At 39.8% G+C, this 18,270-nt stretch overlaps 1 protein-coding gene across 1 annotated transcript; it reads left to right on the top strand.

Annotated features, from left to right (window-relative positions):
• Positions 1-3,263: 3,263 nt before the first annotated feature.
• Positions 3,264-17,722, top strand: ankrd33bb (ankyrin repeat domain 33Bb). Its single transcript, XM_026150748.1, has 5 exons — positions 3,264-4,607; positions 10,572-10,701; positions 15,620-15,760; positions 15,882-16,045; positions 16,160-17,722. The coding sequence occupies exons 1-5, from the start codon at positions 4,113-4,115 to the stop codon at positions 16,814-16,816; spliced, it is 1,587 nt and encodes a 528-aa protein (XP_026006533.1). The 5' UTR covers positions 3,264-4,112; the 3' UTR covers positions 16,817-17,722.
• The last annotated feature ends 548 nt before the right edge of the window (positions 17,723-18,270 follow it).

Below are 18,270 nucleotides of genomic sequence, written 5' to 3'. Positions count from 1 at the left end.
CTTAAAGACACTTAACCTCTTTTTCCAATAGGTGTTAAACTTGTCGCACTGCCAACAGGCCCAGACAGGCCGGGATGTGTTTGAGTTCTAGAGATCACAGGGGTCAAGGGGTGAATCTGATACCTAACAGGTGTCTTCACCCGTCGCAGATGGAAGAGTTACTGTACACTTTCTTGGAGAACAGTAGGAGTGATTTCCTGAAGGGTTCTTTATGGCAGTGAGCTCTGCTGCCTCAGTAGTGTAGAGTGGGAGAGATGGGTTGTCCATGATGGAGAGCAGTTTGTTCAGTGACCTCCTGCCCCTCAAAGACTTGAACGCATCCAAATTCTGACCAATGATGGTTTCAGCCTTGGGAAACAGGAGACAGCTGAAGTGCTGTCACTGATCCCGAGGAGCTTCTCATTCAGCAAAAGTGATTGGATGATGTTAAAGGCACTGGAAAAAACAATTAATTTCATTTAGATTTTTTTAGTGCCAACTCACAAGGCACTTTAAATTGCATTTTAAAGACCCTTACAACTATCCAGAGAAAAACTCCAACAATCAGATGAGACTTGGTGACAATGGGAAGGAAAAACCTTTAACAGTTAAAACTTCTGGCAGAACCAGGCCCCACAATCACCTCCTCACTCCTGCTTTTCCTTCTCTCGTGTTGCCTCCAAACACACCTTCACCTCCCCTCTTCCTTTGTCTTTGGCCAACAGTTTCCACCGGCACTCTAGTGATGATCGTTAACCCGAGCCCCAACCGATCTGGTATGGAAATCTCATTCTTCTTCATCCGCATGTTTGGTTTGGCAAAGATTTTATGCCAGATGCCCTCCCTAACACAACCCTCCCCATTTATCTGGGCACTAGGAGTATACAGGCTTGTGGCCTCCCATGTGGTAATGTTATGTTAGAATTCATATTTTGGTACGAAGACTCATTCCTGAAGAAACCCTTGTTCCAATCAGAGGGGTGGCTAAGTCATGTTATATGAGTACCCCTGCACGTTTCATGGTGCTACTTTGTGGAAACATGCAGGTGTTCTAAATATTTATTCACATAAATTTATTTCATAATTAAAACAACATCAATCACATACGTGAGTGTCAGCAGTTCAGAACAGTCTAATTCCAAACTGGAATGATGTCTAAGGAAAAAAAACGGCTACAAAATAGGATATGGGGTTATTTCTGCCAAATCCAATTACCTTTGTGCTAATGCACAGTCTTAACAGGTAGCCCAAATACAGATTAGGAGCATATGCAGTGGAAACCTGATCTCTGCTGTCAAGCTAAATCTGATTTTCCCAACCTGTGCTTCATTTTTTAACAAGCAAAATGGGCTCAACGTTTTCATGCCGATTAAATCATAGAGTAAGCGGCTGTGGTTCAGAAGAGATTAGCACTGTTAAAAAAAACATTTCCTTTTCTGCTCTATTGTAAAACCTTCAGACTTCAGGCAGAAAACAAGTGTAAGGTTTCTCTGACAGATTTCTACTTTGCATAACAATAATTTCAGACTTGGAGAAAAAAAAGTATTGTGCTCATTGGAAATTAAAACAGTTAACAGATGGATTTAACAGCTACAGATTAATGTTCCTGTGCCTGATAGAATTTCAGCTGCTTAAACTTTATCCTAATAATAGCTAATAATGTTACCTGCCTGAGGTACTGTAACCTACTTGGCAAAGATTGGACTACGTGGAATTAATCCCATGCTGTCTGATACAGATGTCCAGATTGTAACCAAGTATACTGATCTACAAACTGGTAACAAATAAACAAAATTTAACAAAAGACGTTTCACTGTGTGGTATAATTTTGTGTTTATTCCTTTATTTATCAATTCAGTTCAGTTCAATTCAATTTTATTTATACAGCGCTTTATATTGTAAGGTAGAGCGTAATACATACAGAGAAAAACCCAACAATTATATGACCCCCTATGAGCAAGCACTTTGGCAACAGGGGAGGAAAAACTCCCTTTTAAAAGGAAGAAACCTCCGGCAGAACCAGGCTCAGGGAGGGGCAGGGCCATCTGCTGCGACTGGTTGGGGAGAAAGAAGGAAGACAGGATATAAGACATGCTGTGGAAGAGATTACTATAAGTGTACAAGAGCTAGCTAAATGGCAATTTTTCAGCCGTTAACTCGTTGATATTTCCAGCCACTTACAACTGCCGATGAGAAAAGTTTTGGATTAACAAAATTAAAAAAAAGTTCACAGCCATACCAAAATGCATGCTAATCAGTATGCTTAGTAAACAGGTGTATCATGTGCAATTTTACCATGCTAACACAGTTAGTAGTGAAGGTCAATGTTACTACAACACACTGCATAGAAATATGTGCACAAAATGGTATTGTAGTTATTTAGCATGTTATTTAGCATTCATGTAAAATGATACGGCCATTATGGTGCAAAACCGAAAGTAGCAGTCTCACCAAAATGAGTTCATATTGACTCTGGGAGTTTTTTGATGTCAGTTGAAATATTAAAGTTGAAAAATCTAGTTAATCAAATCCATTTATTCAAAATCTGATTTTTTAAAATAGAAATGGCTTGGATCACATGACTTACAAAACCAAGCCTATAACTTAACAACCACCTCTAGACGTTTAGATTTTCTTCCTGTAATGCTATTTTTGATACACTTTTGTCCTTTGTCAGAGATAATGTATTTATCCAGGGAATGCTGGTATCACAAGGTGATGTGAATAAAGTGTATTGTATCAAACTAGGCTGTAGCTTAGTTGTTGTTGAAGGTGACATTCGTAAACTCTCTTAGGCCTGAGTGATTCCACTCCTTCCAAAGTGCCCTGTATACAAATGAGATCATGTGGCTGAGAAATCCAATTTAAGCTGGCAGTGTTAAGTGCAGAAGACGTTGAGAGCAGAGGTGGGGGAGATGGCGTCAGCTTGACCAGCTGCACTTGTGACACAAGTATAACATCTGCTACATTTATTTTCCATATGGTTTGTCTTACGTGCTTTCAATAGCCTTTCTTGTGGCGCCGGTGGCGCCTGTGTCCGGCAGCCTCGCCTCTGTCAGTGCGCCCCAGGGCAGCTGTGGCTACAATGTAGCTTGCCATCGCCAGTGTGTGAATGTGTGTGTGGATGGGTGAATGACTGAATGTAGTGTAAAGCGCTTTGGGGTCCTATGGACTAGAAAAGCGCTATACAAATGCAGGCCATTTACCATTTACCATTCTTGTGGAAATAAAAGAGTAATGCTTATTTTGTTCTATTAAGAAGAAGCCTAATTGTTAAAATTATTGAGTTTCAACAGTCCTTTCTACTTGTGCTTGTCAGTTTTAGTTTATTGTGTTGAAGCAGAAGACGTTTCTGGGGAGGTGAATGTAACCAAATGGCTAGAGCTAGAGAGAAATCTAATTGGATTACCACGCAGTACTTCAACAGAATCTCTCTCCCGATCCCACTGCTGGCGATCATCAAAGAAAACCCAGTGTTCCCCCGTGAGCAAACACGGGATTAACTGCTCAGTTGTGTCAGTTTTGAACTAATACGACCGCGCTGGTTCTTCTGCTTTCAAAAAGACAACTTCAGCTTTAACTTCTAACCGAGACTTGGAAAATTCAAGCTGCATGTTGGATTTCCAGTGCAATGATCATACAATCTGATGAACGGGGCTGGTGGTGCCTTTGCAAAGAGTCACACGGAGAAGCGCAGTGGCTTTCGTGCATTTCATAATTTTCTCTGACTTTTTTTGAAAATGGAAATTTGACAATATCATCAGAGAAAGATTAGGATGCTTTATTCTGCTTTACTCTTTTTTTCATCACTTTAACAGCCCAGAGCAACTGATCATGCACATGATCAAGCCTTTGAGGACACTGTGTTTTGGAGTCTTCGGGAATCCTAACCTCTTTGGCACCGACAAAGACTTATCAGTAGTGATAAAGGATTGTCCTTGTTCGTTTGGGAAATCCAACACAGCAAAAAACTGATGGAAGTCGGGAAACTGGCAGGATTGAGTTTCCTGGGGGGTAGAAGGAATCATCATATTTCAGAGAGCCAATGGACTCCAAGGTAATTGAGAATTCCTAGACTTCTTCTGGCTCCCACAAGGATTTTCGAAGAGTGTTTTCGACGGAGGAGGATTTAAATGGTGCTAATAACGGAGGAACAAGGTAAAGGTTCAAAGGTTCAAGAGAATGGAGTGGCTGGAGGAGTCAGAATTAGTAAGACTGAGTATAGAACCAATAAAGTGGATATGGATATTCCTGTCATGTCCATCACCAAGGCTGGCAAAGACGACGATGAGAGCGAGGAATCAAGCGAGGCAGATAATGAGGAACTTGAAATCGATTACACTCGAAATTACTGGGAGGATGAGGATGATATCTACCAGGAATTTGAAGAGTTGGACTTTGAGACCTTGCCCGATCGCTCAGACACACAGAGCATTGCCTCAGATGACTCCTTCTATCCCCTCGACAATTCAGTCACCTCTCACATGCGCTACTCGTTTAGCTCTGACAGTCCAGAGCCCATCTCCTTCTTCAAGGCCTGCTGCAACAACAATGCCGTCATTGTCAAGATCATGATCAGACAAGGAGTGACTGAAGAGGAAGTGAAGGAGACGGACAGAAACAGAAGAGTTGGTATCTGTGCATTTATTAGAATAATGTCTTTGACAAAGTCTCACGCACCTTTTTATTCATAAATAATGTTTTTTTATGAAAAAATTAATAGCAGTACAAATGGAAAACTGCGCTGCTGTCTTTCAACGTCATTAGTACAGTTGTGTTCATAAATACCTTTGCTTCTGTACATGTAATGTGTCAGTAGGTCTTACCTTGGTCTCGACTTAACTTTACGAACAATAACAAAACCATATTAAGGTAGACTGCTTGATTTAAAAAAAAAAAAGCATCTATTAAAAGTGCCTGGGTGGCTATCAGCACATAGTCTTCAAAACAACATATAAGAATATGCTTACAAGATATGCGGTGACTCGTGACAGCTGTGCAGCACTGAGGTTACGGTCATAATTCAGTTGTATACAGATATGATAGAACTTTGACAAACATTTATGCAAGCACACCATTCACTGTGTCAGATTACACACCTCAAGCAATTTTAAATTTAAATAATTTGAAAGTGCAAAACAAAATATTACACACCTGTGATTTTCTTATGACACCCTTTATGCCTGCTTTGAGTAAAAGAATGCTATCATCATCCTGCTCTATCACTGATATCTGGTTTTTCTGTCGGGTCAGCTGAGCATGGTCTAGCTCTTAAAACCCAGTAAGACACTGAAGGTCAGATCCTAAAGGAGGTTCAGAGCAGTTGGTTAAGCCTTCAGTGACAGATGGGCCAGTGCAGTTACCGTGTCACAATGCAGCTTGCCAACCTTGCCCAACCTTTTAAAGGCTTACTATCAGAGGTGTGGACTCGAGTCACATGACTTGGACTCGAGTCAGACTCGAGTCATTAGACTTGACTTGAAAAAATGTTCTAAGACTTGTGACTTGACTTGGACTTTTACACCAATGACTTGGGACTTGAATTGGGCTTGAACCGGTTTACTTGAAAAGACTTGATATTTTACCCCAAATATAAAATTTAACATGCATATTATATAGAGATTGAAAATGTGACGTCATTCACGGGTAGAACCGCAAAGGATTCTGGGAACTCGTGGCAAGCGGTACTAGCGCACGCAGGCTTTCAATTAAAATCAGTTATACAGCGATAAAAAGAAACACAAAAATGTCAAGAAGCCGTTGTATTATTAACTGCAATAGCCGGTCGCATGACAGCCACGGGAAGCCGACGGGTAAAGAGATCGGTTGTTATCGGATTATGTCGTTGAAGAGAAATTGTTCAAGCCATGTTTCCGAAGTAACAAAGGCGACTGGATTGCAGCCATTCAAAGATCAAATATAACGTCCCAGAACACTCCAGCTCACAGGTTAGTCTGCTCCAAGCATTTACACGAAGGTCAGTGTTTTGTAGTAGTTAATACGTCATTTTCATAACATAATTAGTGATATAGGTTACAAGCAAGTCTGGCGCTGAACAGAAATTGTCGCGCTATGCTCCTTTATTTATTGTGTTTATTGTGCATAAATAGTGAATTGTCCTGACACAATATTGCGTTTCGCTTCTGTTATTATGGTACATTGACAAAAACATATACTTTTATTCACAGGATAAAACAGGTTTTTTGTATCACTAATTGCCCAGTACGATTACAGCATACAATATTGTTGTCACTGCTACATTTCTGTGATGCTACCAGAAATTATTTCCACTGCTAATTAATTACCATTGAGCTCAAAGGTCCTATTAATAAACGGTTAACGAATGTGTATTTATGACGTCAATTTGTGAGACTGGTAAACTTATGATATGTACGATGGTCTTTACTTTCTACACGGTGCATTTCAAGGTCCTGTACCCATCCGTCGGTAAACTGTACCTGGGCTTGTTGCAGTGACCTGAAGTTACTAAACTTCATGAGTGTGTGCGCTCACTCCAAGAACCGTATAATTATAAATATGCATATAAATATGCTAAGATGAGATAGCTGACTTCATCTAACTAGCAAATGTTGTCCAGGCTACGTTGGTGATACAGTTTTTTTTTTTATGTGTATGATATTTTTGTCATGCAATTTTAAAGCCAGTCCTACAAGCGCATCCAAGAATAACATGCAGCTTATCTCAGAACTGTCGGTGAAAATTATTCTTGGAGCTAGGTTTAATTGAGCTGCATTTTAAAGAGGTGCAATTTCACAATTTGTGTATATTTTCTAAGTTCACTATTTTGTCATGAAATACCATGAAATAACCATGAAATTTATACCTTTTCATTCTTGATAGATGTCTGACTTTTAGTTTAAGTTCTTGCCAATATCTCACCTACAGGTGAGGTGAGGATCTTATTTTAAACCCGGTTACTGTCTCTTGGTCATTTTTAGACATCCCACTTCCAGTGAATCACTTCCACTTTACACCACAATTACTTCAGTTTCTTTGATTTTCTTTGTTGTTTTAGTGGCCAATGCTCGCACAGACCTGTGAATTTAGAACAACTAATTCACAAACACATGCTAAATGGTAAGAACCATAGAGACCGCAATGTTGTTGTTTTCCATATTCAGATGAAAAGGTGGAGTGCTAATTTCACCTGTTTGCTTAGCAAGCTGCACACACATATTGGCTAATTAGTGCAAAGACCCTGCCTAACTACACAGACACAAACTACTACTGCACAAACTACAGTACTAGTAGGCGATTTGACCAGCTGCACTTGTGACACTTATTTTAAGTATAACATCTGCTACATTTATTTTCCATATGGTTTGTCTTACGTGCTTTCAATAGCCTTTCTTGTGAAAATAAAAGAGTAATGCTTATTTTGTTCTATTAAGAAGAAGCCTAATTGTTCAAATTATTGAGTTTCAACAGTCCTTTCTACTTGTGCTTGTCAGTTTTAGTTTATTGTGTTGAAGTTTATTGTGTTATTTATCACATAATTTTGTGACTTCAGTCAAAGGAGGTGAGGCCCAGCAGGCAGGAATGGTTCCAGTTGCCATTGTTGGCAGCTGGAACCATTTCAGCTGCCAACACTGCTGCCAAACTTTAGTCAAAGTCTGAGTCAAAAATCTAACTCTAGTTTCCAGTTGGTTAAAAAAAATCTCTTTGTGTACCAGGCTGTTACACAAAGGCACATTTACAGCACATTAATGCTTTAAAGTTGGACATTTTAGAACATGGTAGTCAATGGGATAGCTCACTTTGAATCCAGCTGCAGTTGACCACTAAAGGAAGCACAGTTCTTGGCACTTTTGGCACGTTTTTGTTCTTAACAAAGTTAAGAAAGCTGTGTTTTATTGTTAATCTGAAGATAAATTTGAAAGTGAACTTATTTCTGAACATTTCTGCACACTGGGTAGAAGATTCTGTATGTTCTGTTGAGCTGGAACACACAGTGGAGAGTAGTTCTGGATTAATGTGGAGTCCTTAGGGTCGCCTTGATTATGAATGTGTTGTCATGGGTGTTGCTATCAAATTGGCTGACATCATCTCTATCAACAGCTTGCTTTTTTACCAAAACTTTTTTACCAGCCGTTTGAAAAACGATTACCCAATGCCCTTTAGATCTGCTGTCTCTATGGGAAATTCTTCTTGGAATCACAACACTGTGGGGTCAACCCACTAACTGTTTGCACTCTTTGTGAAGCACAAAAGACCCAATTATTGGCATATGACTGCAAACTGGATGTCATCTTTAATATGTGTTGTGTTGGAAGCAGACTGGCCAGAGACTGCAGCAGAAACCTCAAAACCCATCTCAGTCTTCTTGTGCATTTACCAGCAGCGTGCCCAATTCATAAACTTTGGCATTTTCTAACAAAAGCAAACTGAAAATGTGTGCACACTACAAATGGATAAAGAAAGCAATGACCAGTGGATTTTGTTTTTCTTTGTACAGGTAAGACATATTTACAAGGAAAAATCACTCATTCTGATTCTAGATCCTTAAATTTTTAAATAAAAAATCATGCAAATCTAAACCTCTTTGGGTTTTGTACTGTTAATCAGAGAAAAACAAATTTAAATGAGACCAATAATCAAGGACATGTTTTGTGAATAATCAACACCAAAAATAATAGTTGCAATCTTAATAGTTTAACTTCATGGCACTGCTATTGTCTTAAAGTTGAATAACTGCCATTACTTGCCTTGCAATCAAGTTCTGGTTGAGCAATAAAAGCTTCTTCTAAAGCAAAAACATGTATAATATTTTTTCATTGTTGTACTACACGATTTGGGAAGACTGGTGTGCACAAAATGTCTTGTTGTCTTGACTGGACACAAACTACTATTACATGTGGTGAAACAGTACAGCTAAACCCCCCCCCCCCCCCCCCCCCCAAACCCATCTCCATAGAGACTGTGTCAGCTCCCAAAAAGACAAAAAAAACAAACTAAAAACCAGCAACAAACAACTTAAACATAAACAATTACAAAGAAAGAACAATACAGTATCCACATCTGAACCAAAGAGTAAAACAGTGAAATGTAGATTATTAAATATTAGGTCTCTCTCCTCTGTTAGTACATGACTTAATAATAATAGTACATGACTTGATCAACAAATCGATCTACTCTGCCTTACAGAAACCTGGTTGCAGCAGGATGATTATGTTAGCTTAAATGAATCAACACCCCCGAGACATTCTAACTACCAGAAATCTCGAAGCACAGGCCGAGGGGGCGGTGTGGCAGCAATTTTTCACACCAGCCTATTAATTAACGAAAGACCAAGACAGACTTTTAATTCATTTGAAAGCCTGATGCTTAGCCTTGTCCACCCCAGCTGTAAAACTCAGAAACCAGTCTTACTTGTCATCATCTATCGTCCACCTGGGCCTTTCACAGAGTTTCTGTCTGATTTCTCAGACTTTATATCTAATTTAGTTCTCAGCTCAGATAAAATAATTATTGTGGGTGATTTTAACATCCATGTAGATGCTAAAAATGACAGCCTCAACATGGCATTTAATCTGTTATTAGACTCAATTGGCTTCTCTCAAAATGTAAAAGAACCCACCCACCACTTTAATCACACTCTAGATCTTGTTTTGACATATGGCATAGAAACTGAACATTTGACAGTGTTTCCTGAAAACCCTCTCCTGTCTGATCATTTCCTGATAGCATTTACATTTACAATAATTGATTACACAGAAGTGGAGAGTAGACTTTATCAAAGTAGATGTCTTTCTGAAAGCGCTGTAACTAAGTTTAAGAATATAATCCACCCACTGTGATCATCTTCAATGACCTGTACCAACATAGAGCAGAGCAGCTATCTGAACGCTACTCCAACAGAGGTCGATTATCTTGTTAATAATTTTAACAATAACAATAATTTTACCTCCTCACAGTTTTTCCTTCCCACTGTCGCCAAAGTGCTTGCTCATAGGGGGTCATATGATTGTTGGGTTTTTCTCTTTATCTATGAAGCGCCTTGAGGCAACTTTTGTTGTGATTTGGCGCTATATAAATAAACTTGAATTGAATTGAATTAATGTATGTTCATTGCATGAATGCACGCACACACAGTATTGACTACACTAACACTAATGTCATCTACAAACTGAACCTGCAGTGTGCCACTTTGCTGACCAGATACACTAAACGATTTAACAGCAATGACCTTTTAAAACAAATGCAAATCTGCTCAAAGCAACTTTGTTTAGAGCAAAAACAGATTGTCCAGCCCGAAACCTTTACCAGTGTGTTCCCACTCACTGTGACAAAAACAAAACAGAACACCACCTTGTTATTCACATGTAAGCGGACAGACCAGTAAGATTTATTTTTTTATGGCAATCACCACATTGCTTTTTGTCCTGGAGGTGAACATTTTTATAGAGCCATAAAAAGAGAATATAACAACAAGCTTCACTGTAAATAAGAATGATTTTGTGTGTGTGTGTGTGTGTGTGTGTGTGTGTGTGTGTGTGTGTGTTTTAGGAGCTGAAATAAATCACAGAAAAAGAAAACGTTGGATGCCAAGGCGTTTTGTTTTTGTGTTTCAGTCTGGCTTGATTGTGGCGTGCTATAACGGCTATGTGGATGTGGTCATCGCTCTTTCTCAATGCCCGTATCTGGATGTTAACTGGCAGGACAACGAGGGGAACACCGCTCTTATAACTGCAGCTCAAGCAGGTAAAAAAACACACCCCCCCCCCCCCCCCCCCCCAGGCCTTTGAATCAAATCCCACCACAGTCCATACTTGCACACGTTTTAAAAACAGAGGTTTTGAAACTGAGTATACTTTTGAAATTTAACAGTCTAATCGTTTAAATTCTTTCTTGTTATTCTTTTACAGAATGTTTCTTGTTATGACAGCTTGCAAATGATTTTTTTCTTGAAATAATAACAGATATTTCATCTTATATATCTTAAATTGTTCTTGTTTTTCTAAGAACAGTCAAAGTTACTCAGATCATACAATGTTTAGTAAAAATGTGATAACAAGTTTCTTCTATATGTTATTTAAAAAGCTGTGTGGCTGATTTGTATGTTTTAGATACAAAACTCCAACAGTAACATAAACAGTCAGATAATGAAGTAAAATATAAAATACATAATGCCGCTTAATGTATGCACATGCTAATATGTTGAGCTGTAAGTTTGGTATGTGTTCCAGTGAAGGCTGGACTCTCTCTGCACTCCAATGTACGCTGCTCCTTTGTGGAAGAGCTACAGAGAGAGCAGTGTGCAGAAACTCACTGAAGCATATAATGATGGATTTAGGCTGAATCTCAAGTTGCAAAGGTGGAGCAGTGCAAGCCAAATGTTTGTTAGTGTTGGAGTTCCTACCTGTCATGCTATATTTCACAATCTGATGCACAGTTGTATGTGTAGCGTAAAGAACTCCAGAATGTAATTTGCATGTATGCATTTTATTTGCTCGTGTGTGTCTTTAATAAAGTGAAATCAACTGAACTATAGTGATAGAACAATAGAGAGGGACATAAGAGGGAAGTAAAAGTCAAGCAGGCTTCATATGCTACTTAAGTACTCCATCTATTTGCTTCCGCTTATCCTTTTTCAGGGTCGCGGGGGGCGCTGAAGCCTATCCCAGCTGTCAAGCACTGTTTGTTAGGCGTGGTACACCCTGGACAGGTCGCCAGTCTGTCACAGGGCTAACACACAGAGACAGACTACTTAAGTACAGTATAGTGTAAACGTACTTAGTCACATTCCAGCTTCCTCAATTTTCCTGATTTAAGCCAACTCAAATAAACTGAGTTGATCAGCTTTTTAACGAAAAATACTGGTAACTTAATTAAAGGTAATTAATATTTTTAATTAACGCCAATATTAGGTTTATAAGGTATAAGGACATAGATGGTTTCTGATGGATTAATGGTTCTATTTATATTGTTTATTAACTATGTTCTGATACAAGATGAAGCAATCACATCGTGTGTGTGCGCGCGCATGTGTTCCTGTCAAGCTATCTTTGTGAGACCTGAAATCTGCATTCTACTATACTTGTGAGAACCAACAGTCACTTGTGAGGACACACACACCGGTCCTCACAAATTTGAAGGCCTTTTTGAGGCTCAAAATGTGGTTTTGGTGTCAGGGTTACAATTAGGTTATGGTTAGGTTTAGGGTAAGGGTAAGTGTTAGGGTTAGGCATTCATTTTTAATGGTTAGGTTTAGGGTAAGGGGCTAGGGAAAGCATTATGTCAATGAAGGTCCTCACTAAGATAGCTGAACGGGATTGTGTGTGTGTGTGTGTGTGTGTGTGTGTGTGTGTGTGTGTGTGTGTGTGTGTGTGTGTGTGTGTGTGTGTGTGTGTGTGTGTGTGTGTGTGTGTGTGTGTGTAAAAGCCCTCCATGGTAATCACATTCTATATGTCATTGATACATCTTATAGAATGTGATGACGTCACAGCTCCAGAGCTGTGTTTTCTCCACAAACACGACTTCAGTTATGTTACAGATTGCTAATGTTGATCTGTAACTGTGATTTTCTTCCAACCTTGCAAATGTTCCATCAACAAATGCAGAAAAACATGCAACTCTGTGAAGCCCAAAGATCCCAGAATACGTTGGAAAGTCTTTCCGATGAAACCTTTTGGTTTAAATTGAAAGACGTGACCACCTACGGCCATCTTAAGACGGAAATTTACACAGTGGGTAACTGGATCCCAAAATTCTGGGAGGATGAAAAATCATCTGTGCCACAGATAGAGCAGATAGTTTTTGAAGAACATTTCTGGACCATCATGGTAAACGAAGTCCTGTGTGCCCACATCCAACACGAAGCCTTCAAGGTGGCTGATCTGATCAGGAGAGAATGTGAGAGTCGAAAGAAGCCAGCAAGACAAAAGAAGAATGAAAAACCAGCCAAGCTGCGCCAAAGGACAACTTCTTGTCCGTTCTGAAAAATTTTGAAGAGCACGCTCACCTCCAGAAGGAAGCAAATAAAGTGGCTGAGCTGATTAAGAAAAGGGACAATCTTTTGTGCATCCGTGTTGGTATGAAGACTGTAATTAAGTTACGTTTCAAAGCTCATTTTTATTTCTCCATGACATCAACAAGCATCTGAAATGTAGTGGGCAAACTGCAACTTGCAAAGGCCATCACTGTGTATTAGGGAAATCATCAGGTATCATAAATGTGCTTCAGTTAGCTAATGGACATGACTAAATTCAGTTTCCTTTTTTACTGCAACATCTTCATTTGCAGCTTTCTTGTGTGTCTAAATGAAAAGCATGAGATCAGGTGAATTTATAAACTTGGGTTGTCCATGCAGTATGTGTTGATTCATTATCACAAAAACAAAAGGCAAATTACAAGAAGCTATATTTGGCTTAAACTCTACATAAAGGCACACAAAGTCTGTTTACTTCAGTTCATCACTGTGTAGTCATGCAGTGATGGACTATGTAAATACTCCCTTCCACACATTTTAATTATTATTATTTTTTTAATATGGAGATCTGTAAACCCTCAAAAGCCAAATATTTAATTGAAATACTAATCGAAGCAGGTGATTACGTACTGAAGGCATGAGTGGCATCACGTGCCGCTTTTATTTAAAATGTTTCTTTTAAGTTTGTTTCCAGGGTAACTTGCCGATTTCAGCAGCTTATTCATTGGGAGACCAATCCACGGCCTGGAAGCGTGTTTGGGATGATTGTCACACTGCAAAATGAAGCTGTTGAAAGTCAGATACTTTCCTGATAGTACTGTGCAGTGAAACAAAATCTGACAAGATCCTCACCAGCACTGGCTGAAATGCTCCCATCACACCATCACAGAGCGTCAGACACTCCCTGTTACTCCTCTGTTCACAATGCTGACAATGATTTGAACCCAAATTTTTAAGTTTGACTTCATCTCTCCATAAAACCTGTTGCTGCTGATTTTCAGTCCAAAGAAAAACTCATCAGAAAGACGACAGAACTATTGCTTGAGACCACTTTAAACGTGACAAGAACGTCTGGTTCCTTAGAAGCAAAACAGAAAGAAATGGGGGGTGGCTCAAGACTTTTGCACAGCTCTATATGGTGGAAGAAAATCTACCGCATAGAAATGAGTCACACCGATTTTAATAGATCCAAATTATGATTTGTGTTGTATAATGGGGTCTGGTGGTTCCCATTGCAAGAATCACCGTTATTTGCTCACATTAATCCGTACCATCATAAGTAATTTCATAGTGATGCAGCCACATGTATCAGACATGGCGCCCTGGCCTCTTATCTGCTAACAATGATGAATGGCTCACTGCAGCCAGTGATGAATAGCTGTAGGCTGCTCTTCATTTTCTGCTTCATTAAAAAAGTATCGATCCTTTTTCACACAAAAATCTTCAGCAGCACCTCAGACGACTCAGGCGACCACCACCACACACTGCACCATCACAAAAGTGCTTCCTGACCCTTTACTAAACTCTAGACTAAACTCTAGACTTAGTTTGGGAATCAAGGCAGTAATGAATTTATGTCCAGCCCAATGCTAAAACTGTATCTCACATCCTTAGCCTGGTTTTGCTCATTTAGGAATGTTGCAGCCGATTGCTCTGGATTTCTAAGAAAATATATTTTAAAAAAAATTTATAATTACTACATCCTGATCTTAATGCACACAGTTTTGCTTGATGACTCAGTGCTAACCAATCTGACAGGGGTTTTGGCATTATTTGGGGTTTGTAGCACTAGTGTGATTTCATCCTGCAAAAAAAAAAAACAAGTGAAAAGGATACGCAAAGTAATGACATTAAAGATGAAAGTGTGTAAGTGTTTTAAAAATAATAAGATCATAACTAAGATTTTTTAAAAATATGTGTAACACAAATGTGATAGACATATTTTTAGATTCTGCATGGCAACACTTTTCAAAGTGCTGTCTCAAATAAACCTGAAAGAAACGATTCAGATGTTAGAATGAGTAGCTTTAGTGTTGTTTTTTTAATTAAAATGCTTTCACATTAAATCATGTTATCAGATAATGCTAGCAACCCTGGTTAACAAGTTGCATCCATACACTGTATGGGAGCAACACACATAAATAAACAAATAAAATATAATTTTACTCACCAAAACAGGAGCACAAACTTCAACAGCACCACAAAAAGATCTGATTTAATGACTGGAATTAGCAGAAGTGAGGCCCTGCAGGAGCACCTGCCTGTGTTGGCACACCTGTCATAGCAGTCATGCTGCAAACTTTAAGACCAAACAAAGTCATGAAAGGTGAATTATAAAAAAGATTCAGGTTCGGCACATTTGTTATGGAGGAGGAAATTTGCTCTGGACTGAAAGTGATTTTTCTCTCAGGCAGTAAACGTGCTATTTTCATTGATGACGTTGGGCGTTTCAACACTGGAGCCTATGGGGAACGACTCACTTTTGAAGCCAGACTCAAGTGGCCACTAGAGAAAACGCAGTTCTTTTGACATTTTAGAAATGGCTTCATGTTTCAGCCACTGGAGACTGCAACTTAATGTCCACTGTGTTTTCAGAAAAATGTCATCGAAGTATCGTAGAAAGAAGAAGGAGAAAGCGGCTGCTGGAATATACAAATGCAATCCTTTCATAACGTGTTTTTTCTTGTGCAGGTCATGCCATCATTTCCAACTACCTACTAAACTACTTTCCTGGTCTGGACATCGAGAGGAGGAACTGTCACGGTTTCACAGCTTTGATGAAGGCTGCCATGCAGGGCCGGGCTGAGTGTGTTAGATCGATCATGTTGGCAGGTATATAAATGCAATAAAGATCATGAAAGCCTCAACACCGAGGGAACAAAGAAAACATTTCTAAAAATTATTGTGATTTTCAAAACCCCCCCCCCCCCCCCCCACACACATATCCATACAGGAGGTGATATCCAGGCTCGGGACTTTGGCCGGAAAATGACACCCAAGGAGTGGGCGCTCTTCACCGGTCGGTATGAAACAGCCCGCCTGATGAGTCGGCTGATGTCCAACCCTTGTCCTGAGCAGTTCTGTGACTCCTTCTCCCTGGAGTGGCCACTGCTGGAGGTTAATACACGTTTCTTAATTTTGGATCAACTGTTGAAGGCACCGCATTTAAAATATAATCCAATTTTCAAGTTAAATGTTTCTTTTTTAAATGAACTATTTGGTCTTCTACAGGAGTTGGTGGCCCAGGCCCAAGAGCCAAAGACCTGTAAGCAGCGTTTGATCAACCTTCTTTCCTGCTGCCCTTATAGATTTTACATCAACAACAAGGTAAAACCTATGGAAGATGGTGTCCTTGAACACATGGTCCGGATCACCACGGGACTGTCCAGTCCGCTTATCGCCACAGCTTGCCACACGGTGTGCCCGAGCAGCCCGCCGTGCATCGGAAAACGTCGTCACGCGGTGCAAGAGATTCTAAAGAGGCAACGTCTGGCGGAGCTGAAGCGCTTGGGCCCAGAGAGGCTAAACAACTACAAGAAACTTTTCCAGAACTCACGGATCCTCCTCATCCCCAGGGAGAAGGATCGGAGGGCCAGTCTCCAGCCTCAGCTGCTAAACAACATGGCAGCGGCGTCCACAGTGGCCATAAGACGAGCCAGCCTGCTGCCACTCCATATGCTGAGGAGAAGCAGTGTGAGGCCGGGCCTAGTGGTTCCCAAGGTGAGGCTCTGCAAGGCCCCAGCTCCAAGCTACAAACCAGAAAAACTCAGAAGGAACAGTAACCAGAACCAGCTCCAGATACCCAAGTGGGATTACAAAATGAAGAAAATAGGGAGGATGCAGGAGGAGGAGCGGCAACGACTGCTACCCCTGATTAGGAGAAGATGAAGGACCAAAGAAAGCTAAAGGAGACGTGACTTACTGTAGCTTCAAAGTGTAAATCTCGACATGGCTCTCAAAATGCATATTCTTGCAGAAAAAGACACTTTGTAGACCAAACTGCTCATCGTCTTCTTTGTTAGGGTTTCCTGCAATGTTGCCTTTTTTTCTACTTGAAACCACTCTTACTTTTCAAGGTGCACTTTGTGCTGGAATGTGGCAGATACGGGAGCACAAGAAAAATATCATGTACATGTAACATAATATCTCTTATTTGTATGTCTGTTGGTATGCTGACAACATTCATTGTGTATTATTATGCATTCTATGGAATGTGGCAGAGAGTGGTGAGATGCTTATTCAAAAAAAGGAAAACATCACACATTACTCATTACTTTTCTTAAAAGTAACACAGTACTTAATTACTCATCATAGAAAGTAATCTGTGGACACTAACGGTTACATTACTTACATGTTACTCTATAATAAGTCCTGAAATGCACTGTCACATTAACTATAAACCTGAGGCTACAGTCCCACACACTGACACAAATCCCTATCCTGATGAGGGCACAGCGTTAGCTTTAAACACAAAACCTACAACAAAACACAAAAACGAAATCAGGACAAAGAGAATTTAAAGGGATTATAGAAAAAACCCTCATCACTGCCTTTATTACCTATCTAAACCCAGGCTCTATCTGCTGGGGTGGGCTCTTCATCCGCCCAGCTATACCCCTCAGCTAGCTATTCGCTAGCTTTGTGTTAGCAATAGCATGCTATCTATGCAGATGCCCCTGAAGAGCTAATGTTGTGTTAGCAGTATAACACACGTGTCTGTCCTGAATGCAGTTTGCACTTTGCAGTTTTGTTCTCTCGTGCAATAAAAATAAAAGTTGTAGACCTTTTTTTTAATTTTCCTCCTCCCTTAACTGAAATGAGCGGATTACAGTGCAAGTGCACATCAGGACGAAGTCATAATTGATAGTTTTTTTTCCTTCTACCTGCCCATTGTGCACATAATTTAGGAACCTTTGTAACTCATGTAATGAGTTCATGATATGATTGCTCAGTTTAGTCCAATAACGTGTTACATTACTGTGTTATTTAAAAATGTAATGGGATAACAGTTACGTGTTACTTTGGAATGGGTTAACACCCAACACCATAACCCACCTATAGGCAAAAACCACACACTGCTGACCTTGTTGCTTGAAAACAATCCAGGTTTAACACACCAGCCATTGTTAATGGTTGACCTTCTAAGGTCTAAGCCATCATACGTAGGAACCCTAAATCTACCCTAACTCTGTATTTTGGAGAAAGCCAATATAGACTTTTTTCACTTGGGAATTACAAGCAATATATTAATACCAAAAATGGCACATTCTGATTTTCTAGGGTTAGTGCTCGGTTAAAGCTGGGGATGGTGTAGATAACATCATATTTAGAGGATTAAGCAC

The sequence above is a fragment of the Astatotilapia calliptera genome, chromosome 18 (assembly GCF_900246225.1).
Source record: "Astatotilapia calliptera chromosome 18, fAstCal1.2, whole genome shotgun sequence".
Taxonomy (NCBI): domain Eukaryota; kingdom Metazoa; phylum Chordata; class Actinopteri; order Cichliformes; family Cichlidae; genus Astatotilapia; species Astatotilapia calliptera.
This window is presented reverse-complemented; position numbering and strand designations above follow the sequence as displayed.